Here is a 9,107-nt window from a genome sequence, read left to right as displayed (position 1 = left end):
TTCCAGAAGGAGCAATTTCTAACTACTCCATTTCACTATTAATTTGTAACCATGAGGTTTTTGTATCAAATCAAAACTTACAAGAACGGGAATCCTTCTATCTGAATATTGTTACTTTCTCGATTTTGGATAATCTTTTAGCAACCCAAACCAACCAAAAAAAAGTGCTTTTGGGTATTGAGAGCAAGTGGGGAAGTAAATTAGCTTCACCAGGTCTTCAGCCAAATAGGCCATTTTGCTGAATTTTCACTTAATTGGATTCCTCGTGGCGAACAAATTGAACAAACTTAGATCTCACCTCTGGTGGAATACGGACAGGCCGATAGTTCTTGTCAAGCCAAACTGCAGTGGCCCTTGCTTCCAGAATGGGCTGGGCAACCAGACAAATGGAGTTCATTAGCATCAAGATATGTTCTCAAGAAATTTTTTCATCTCTTTTTTTTTTTTTTTTTTTTAATTAAAAAAAAAAAAGAAGGGTTAATTACATTTTACCTCCCCGTAGTTTGGTCCAAATTACCTCCTTGTGATTTAAATATATACATTTAACCTCCTTGTGATTTGGGGTGAAGTGTCAGGACAAACTATGTTAACAATATTTGTAAAAAGTCCATATTACCCTTGATATGTTGTCAAATTTTATTTTCTAGGCCATCCTAATCTCATAAGTCAAAACCAGGTTTTCACTTTCTGCCCTTTTCTTCTCTTTCTATTTCATTCCTTCTTTTCACATATTTTGATCTCTCCTCCCCTGCCTCGTGGCCAACCCGTCTTCTTTTAGCTAACAAAATCAACCAAAATAATTTTTCATTTCCAATGCGCACACACATTTCTGACGCACAAAAACTCCAAATTAAAATAACACAAACATATATATATATATATATATATTATGTTATACTCCTATGTACATATATATCAATTAATATATATGTATATATACCATATAATTGAAATCGCCCACCACGTTTGCTTCCAACTGTGCAATTTTTGGTCCTTGTTTTTCTTCTTTTTTCCATGAAAACAGCCATGGCTGTCCCAGCCAACTAAGACCCACCCACCCACACAAACACATACGTAAATTCTTACATACATATCAGTCATGGTAAAAAAAAGGGGAAATGAGATTGAGGAGATAATGAGTATGGGCAAGAACAAGAGGTGGGGAAGGATAGAGTGGGTCAATTGCTGCTATACAGTGATATACAGTGATGAAGGGGCAGAGGATGAAAAAAAAAAAAAAAAAGAGAGACAAAGATGTCATTTTATCAATTCATTTTAAGGTCAATGTCTTTAGGAGATGTCTCACACACTTAATTCGTTGCGTGTTACTCACACACGGTTAACTTAGACAGAATTCATTAGTTTTACACTTTACTTCAAATCACAAGGGGGTTAAGTGTGTATTTCTTAACTATAAGGAGGTAATGTGTTTACAGTTTAAACTACAAGGAGTTAAAATGTAATTAACCCAAAAAAGAAAGTTTAGAAGTTAAGAAACCTCCTCATTTGGTAGCTTCAAGATGAAGTGTTCGAAGAACAAACGAGCAGCTGAAGAGTCAGATACCCTCACCTTCACAACAAACCTGTCTCCACTCTGGTTGCACAAAGAACAATGTGAGAACAACAACTAGACCTAACCCATCACTGAACTTTCAAAATATTAAGAACGATGCTACATAATAAACCTTTTTCATTTTCTATGGAGAACCAGTTAATTGTTGTTATTGCATTTTCAGTGGATCACTTTGTTTACAATGTTTAAGCGAATACTAAAGTAAGATGCTTAATGCTTTCATGTTCTAACCAAACCAAGCCTTAAGTCCCATCAAATGGGATTGGCTAATGTTTTCATGTTCTCCAAGTAGAATTTCATCCTCAAGTCCGGTGGCCATAAGAAGCCATTCAACTTCACCTCAAAAGGTTAAAGGTATCCTATGAGGTATGCTATTTTGAAAAATGATTCAAAACAAGGAGTAACAATTAGACAAAACCCAAGGCTTAGTAGTTATGAATGAGGAGATGAATGTCGTACTCGTAAAGGTGCAAGGAACTTGAGTGACAGATCTGACAGTGCTAGAGCATCACCAACACGGGCAATTGAGTCAGCACTTAAACCAATCCTTTCGAAAAGTTCATGACGACCTATTCAAAATAATGAAGGACAAGTAATGAGTCTGTTTCAACCAAGCATCAGGAAGAAACAACAAAACAGTTTAAACTCATTGCAAATTCTTGTGTGTGCTTCTCACCTCATTATATCACCACGTATTTTTCAATCATGCATATAACACTTTAGCTGTGTATGGACACATCTTAATATGAGAAATAAGAGTTTACATTGAGAGACAGTATAGGTGTAAATGACAAGCAAGCAACTGATTTATTTCCATAGAACAAGCGGAAAAAAGAAGGGAAAAAAAAAAAAAAAAAAACAAAACAAAACAAAAACAAAAACAAAAACAAAACAAAAAGAGAAACTAACAAAGTTGTTCTCTGAAACTATTCTGCACACTATCACTATTAGGCTTAAGTCAACAAAAGCTCCTTCAAAAACTATATTTCCAGTTCTTGGCCTTTAAAAGAAACAAAAACGAAAAAGTTCCAATTCTATTTGACTGCATAACTTCTTCAGTCCCTAAAATCTATAGATTAACAAGCCCATAGTCATGCCCAAACCAGACAAGGTTAATATTCAGACAGGCTAAGACTTTTAGCCAGATGTCAAAGAAATTGCTCCGACATCTGACATAATGCTTCCACTCCATGATGTCTTCCTTTCTTTCTAGTCAATCTTCATAAGATTATAGGGATGCCAAGATCCAATAAATAAAAATCCCATGTAAATGCCAGATAGGTTTGTTGCCAGGCTCAACGTAATATCTGCTGCTTCACTTGTCATTGGCATCTATCTAGTTGAAGTTCTTACCTTTAATTAAGCCCTAGCTCCCACACACAAGCATACAGAAGAAGCAAAAAAGAAGAAAGGAAAATAAATACCAGCCATTCCATCTCTGCCATATATTGGAGGGTTCTAAATCCAGACCATCATAATGATTTTTGAAAGGTTGGATCCAGGACTATTAAGTGCTTATCAGTTCACACTGTTGTCCCAAAGAAGAAAATTATAGAAGGATAATAGTAATACAGAAAGGTGGATTTATCAGAGAAATTAAATAATTAAGTTTCCTCCACAAACCATTTGTACAGCTTAGGTAGACAAGATGGAGAAAGAATATCATGAGTAGGTGACAACATTGAATTCCAAGTAACATCATTGCTACAACCAAGCTGGATACTGCAGAAGAATGGAAAAGCAGTTCCATGTAGCTTTGGGTCATAAGGTTCCTTCAGCAGCTTTGACAATGACTCTAACAATAATCACATCATGACGTGAAGTTGTCCCTAGATCCACCTTTAGAAAACAAGTAATTGTTTGTCTAGAAGCCAAATAGTTGGTATACATAATTTATTTTTTTTTTATTTTTTGATAAATAATAGTGGGTATTTATTGTTCCTATTTGGCTCTTGGAAGCTGGAGCATGCCATAAAATGGCCTTTATCTAAATGAGATCCCAACTAGACTGAATAACAATTATTCTCCACTCACATCTCATCTAGAGATGGTACAAATCACACTGTAAATTCCACTATAGTAGCTGAATACAAGAATCAGTGATACATAGCATTATGTACTGTTTTAGTCAAAGTTTCAAAGACCAACTCAAAGATAGCGAATTAAAAATAAAAAGCCACAAGGAGAGCAGATAAGGTTCAAATCTAGCAGATGTCACAAACAAGGTTGAATAATTTTGTATAAAGGCATCACTCTTTGTATGAAGGTCAAATTCGAAATTCGAAATTCGAAATTTGAAATTACAGCCATACTTGCGTTGGTGGGAGAAACACTGTTGGAAAAAGGAATGAGAGAAAAATCCTAATAGAAATGGGTGGGTCAAAAGTGGCCCATGAAGGGTCCGCAAACCGACTCACATAGGATATACCATAGGAGTTATAAACCCATAGGTGAACTAGCAGAGGCAAGAAAGGTGTCTACTGAACTAGCATAAAATAGTCTAAAGCAATGAGAAATAAGTCTCCATGCATGCCTTTTGAACTCACTAAGGCATCCCCAAAGGGTGAGATGAATTCCCCTAGGTGAAAAAAGCCTCTGAGGGAAATGAAATCCTCGAGGTGCCCACTGAGACCGGGAGTTGATGGAGAGCTTAGGGTTATCACAAATACCGCGGACATGTCACAACCATGACTTTCGTGAAGATAGAGAAAGTGAGATCTAAAAGTGAAGAATCTTCTCCCCAAAGATAAAATTACCTAGGCCAAACGAGCCAGCCTAGTCGAGATGGTAGGACCCAAGAAGCCCTTGAGACTTGGTACGTGACATAGTCTAACTGGTACAAGGCTATGCTATGACCCATAACCAGGACGTTGGAGATCTTGTGGCTTGATGACTAAGAGTAGGGGCTCACCAGAAGGTAGCTAACTATCTAGCTGATGCAAGGCTACACTTTTCCAAAAAGATTGATCTGAGAGACTTGTGATATGGCATAACCCTATTGGCTACTTGGCCACCTATGAGCCAAGGAGATGCCTATAAATAAGACACATTTCTCACAGCTCGATAAGGACAATAGAGTTTCTTGGGAAAGGGGAAACTATTGAAATAAATCCCACATTGCTTAGAGTTACCCCATCTGTGCTAGTTATAAGGTTTCAGTTTTCCTCTCTTTAACACCTGGATTTTAAAGAGACGTGTGGGTTGGACTTTTCAATTCGGTATCAGAGCTTGGTTGGGTCTGTGACTGGTGTGCCGTTTGTCCGGCTACTGTACGTTGTGGTCCAGGAGGATGTGTTGGAATGTATCCCACATTACCTGGAATTGCCTCATCTATACTAGTTATAAGAATCTATCTTTTCCTAATTTGGTGGACCTACTCTCACCCATCGACTCATCTTTACTCCCGTCGGTTTACTGTTCAGATTACTCACCTCTCCGATGATACATACCCTATGCACTATTTGTTATCTAAATCTAAGGACAGAGGGTAACATAGAACTAAAATTGTGAACAAACCCAGTTTTTTCTAAATTGAAGAAAAATCCATGTGAATTTCAACATGTATTTGTACATAACAAGGATATTAATTGATAAACCCAGATACTACACTTGATTTTAAGCAAGAGACTCAGAAAAGCATTAGATTATTTAAAAGGTTAAACATGAAATCCTTGCACCAAGGATGTGGTTAACTGATGTTGGAAGGGCTAAGTTTATTAAATTCAATATTGAACCACAGCTTAGTATAAACAGTCTCACCATGTTGACAGTAACTCGCATAAGTAGCATTGTTTACAACACCATATTGATCCAATTCGTAGTCACGGACTTTGAGCTCAACATCATGGAATCCACTCATTCTGCCAAGTAAAAAAAATACATAAATGGATTTCTAACCCCAATACAAAATATACTTGTATGACTCCATATAGATGGATTCTGATTAGATACCAATTTAACAGGTTTAAAGATAGCCAAGCTCACAGCTTCACCCAAACGTAGGTCAGGGTAAATTACATTTTTCACCCTTATAGTATGATCCAAATTTCACTTTTGTCCTATTATTTCAATTTGAACAATTGGATCTCTACATTTTAAGTCCACCTTCAAATTGATCATTCCGTCCAAATTTTCATTAATGTTTTGTACGTGTGCACATCAAAAGATTGACAAGTATCCAAAAATCGTTCATGTCAACCTTAAATCTAGTTTATGATACAATGGAAACATCATCAAAGAAAGTCCACAAAATTCAGCCCAAAATAGAAATTAGAAATAAAAATGTAACACCACAACCTTCATGCAAATAACCCACCATGGAATTTAACAATGCAACAAGAAATGTCAAATTGAAAGCTCAATAACCCATGAATTTTACAAGCTAAAAGCTCTACTTAGAAATATTACCAAGGCAATAAATAAATAGGAATGAAAAATTGGAGAGTAGAAGTGAGTACCCTTTGCCACCTTTGAAGTCGAATGCCAGTGCACTGGTGCTCCTGGCAGGAGGAGAGAGGAGTGGCCGGAGATGAAGCGGCAAGAGCGGCGGCTGGTGGAACAGCGGCTGTGACGGGGGGAAATTTGAGGAGGATGGACGGTGGAGATTGAGCCACGCAAACTTGGAACATGAGATCTGAAGAGCCATGTGGGCAGCTGGGGAGAAGAGAGACTGAACCATCTCCTTGATCGGGATCGGGTACGTGAGAGAGAGAGAGAGAGAGAGAGTGGTGGGTTTAGGTTGGGAATTTAGAATTTGTCTGACCATTCAGTGGGCGTTGAACTCGATGCGATATTTATTTTTTATTACAATATTAATCTAACGTAAAATATTACAAAAGACAAAGGATTATAAGTTATGATACACACTCTACTTAAAATTACCATAAAAGATAATAATAAATACAATACTCACATCTCTTTTAAAACGTTATTTACGTATCTTTTCTTTTAATAATTCAAAAATCCCGAACCAAAAACTAAAAATTCTTAACGAAATAACAAAAAATATATATATTATTAAAGATTTTGATTGGATTGAATGATGGATTTGTTAATGCACGATGTCGTCTCTCTGAGGCAGTAGGTGGAATACGCGAAGCGTCATCCATTTTTGAAAATGGAACAAAAAACAGTAAAGGATAAATTCGTTCGGAAGTTCAAAACCGGACAATTCCATTTTGTTTGACACTTTAATATCGAACAAAATGCTTTTGTTCGACAAACTAACTTTGAACAATTTAATTATGTTCGACACTAAAATGTCGAACAATTTTATTATGTTCGACATAAACACTTCGAACAAAAGGTTAAAGTTCGAAAGACCAGTGTCGAACGGTTCGCAAAAATTACATTTTCAAATACAATGCTCATGGCAATAGAAAAACATACATAAAATCCTAAAATCTAAGCCAAATGAGATTTCTCACCTACTGTATCTCCAATGTGAAGTTGTTTCCAACTGTGATGTTAATAACGATCACTACTGGCATCTTTGATGAAATAGATAATAAAAGCGGTCGTGAACTAGAGAAAAATGGAGTGAAGTTGTCTTTAGCACGAATGGAGACCAAAAACAGTCTAAATCTTTGTGATAACAATGAAACAGATAACGAAGGGGGACGTTGTGTGTGTTTTTGAAATGGAGGTGTGTACTACATGAAATATAGAAGATTAAAGATTGTGAATGGGATGTGTGAGTAAAGGTAAAGATGGAAAATTATGATGTGTGTTGAGCAAATTTCTTTTTTATCAAATTACTAAAGGTGTGCCTTGAGATGAGAGGTGGTGTATAAATAGAGCCACCCCATAGGCGTGTACTGTGTGTTGACCAAAATGAAGGTTTTAGGTTTTGAAAAGCTATTGGTTGGTCTAGGCACGGCCGCCAGGTCACAAGCACGTTGCGATTGATGAAGATAGTGGGGTTACGATTTTGTGTTAAATGATTATAGAATGAGGTGATAGGGGCTTGTAATTAGTGAAAAGTATTGTCGCATGAGTATCAATCAATGTTTTTGGTTTTAATTATTTACAAATTAATTTTTAATTTTTTTAATTTTTAATTTTTTGTAAATATTTTTAAAATTTTAAATAATTTTTTTATTTTTTTAGATGTACCTTATTTAGATGTATCTAAAAAGTAAAATATTTGTAAAAAAATATTTTAAAAAATCAATAAATATACAAAAATATAAAAAATATATTGAATTCTCATTTTTTTTTATATTTTTCATATTTAGTGAATTTTCTAAAGATTTTTTTTTGCAAATATTATATTTTTTAAGTGTATTTATGTTAGATGTATCTAAAAATTAAAAAAAAATTACTTAGAATATTAAAAAAAATTAGTAAAAAAAAAAAATCAATTTTTTGAAAAGTGAACCTTGAAAATCTAAACCAAACAAGCTCAATAATTTTTCTTTAGGTTCTATTGGTTGAATTTTTAAAATTAAAAATTGATTAAATGACACTCATTTGAATCAAGATTTAAAAAAAAAAAAATTAACAATAATAATTCATCCCTAATTTTGCTTTCTCAATTCTACCATCAGTGACATGAAATTAGGGAGGATAAATGTCCCATCCTCCATTTCATCACCCTTAATTGCAGCTCTAATGAGATAGCAAATAATACCAATCAATTAATTTTTTTCAAACTTTTCTCTTTCTTTTCAAAATTATATGTCACATCATTACAGATGTAATTAGGGATGATGAAATAGAGGGATGTAACGCAACTCAGGAAAAGAGTGTGGAATCGTTTCACATGGGAGTGAGCCACGTCATTAGAGATGGAATTAAGGAACAAAATTAAGGAGATGTAGTACCTCTCTTTAAAAAAATATGGTTAGTCTCCCAATTTTTCTATAATTATATTGATTTTTTTAAAAAAATTTTAATTTACATAAAAGTTGTTAACAAGTGTCCTAAATACACAAGAAAAAGATAAAATAAATATAGAGCCTAATACACTTTTAATTAGTTTATGATACTTTTCACTCATTTTTAAACACTTTTCAACTTTTTTACTATTTTCAAAATACTTTTTGCACTAATCCCAACACTAAATAATGTATAAAAGGCACTTGTTACCATTTGCTTTTACGTAAGGGATGGGCTTCTTTGATAGTGGGATCTCAATATGAGAGAATTTGAAAGGTTTGTAGGATATATTATGAGTCTTATTTTGATTATCTGAACCGTTTATTTTGTAAGGCTGCCAATATATATTATTCATGAAAAAATTTAAGGCGATCCAATAATCATAACTTTTTTATTTTATTGCATTTGTCTCTAAAAAAATGGATGTCAATTTCAAAAATATATTTGTGATTCATCTTTGCGAAGATAAATGCATTAAAATGAAAAAATTATGATTATTGGATCGAATTAATTTTTTTCATGGATAATATACATTAATAGCCCTAGAAAATGAATAGTTTATATCATCGAAACGAGACTTATGATGAGTCTTATAGATCCCAAAGTTTTCTCATATTGAAATCTCAGCATGAAAGAAGTCCAACCCTTTATGTAA

At 34.4% G+C, this 9,107-nt stretch overlaps 1 protein-coding gene across 1 annotated transcript; it reads right to left on the bottom strand.

Moving 5' to 3' along the window:
- Positions 1 to 6,391, bottom strand: LOC114305965 (acyl-acyl carrier protein thioesterase TE3, chloroplastic). The gene is made up of 5 exons (XM_028251118.2): positions 6,031 to 6,391; positions 5,333 to 5,433; positions 2,033 to 2,142; positions 1,499 to 1,594; positions 1 to 370 (listed from the first exon to the last, which is right to left on the bottom strand). The coding sequence occupies exons 1-5, from the start codon at positions 6,336 to 6,338 to the stop codon at positions 251 to 253; spliced, it is 735 nt and encodes a 244-aa protein (XP_028106919.2). The 5' UTR covers positions 6,339 to 6,391; the 3' UTR covers positions 1 to 250.
- Between the last annotated feature and the right edge of the window lie 2,716 nt (positions 6,392 to 9,107).

The sequence above is a fragment of the Camellia sinensis genome, chromosome 10 (assembly GCF_055761805.1).
Source record: "Camellia sinensis isolate YWXY chromosome 10, ASM5576180v1, whole genome shotgun sequence".
Lineage (NCBI taxonomy): Eukaryota > Viridiplantae > Streptophyta > Magnoliopsida > Ericales > Theaceae > Camellia > Camellia sinensis.
This window is presented reverse-complemented; position numbering and strand designations above follow the sequence as displayed.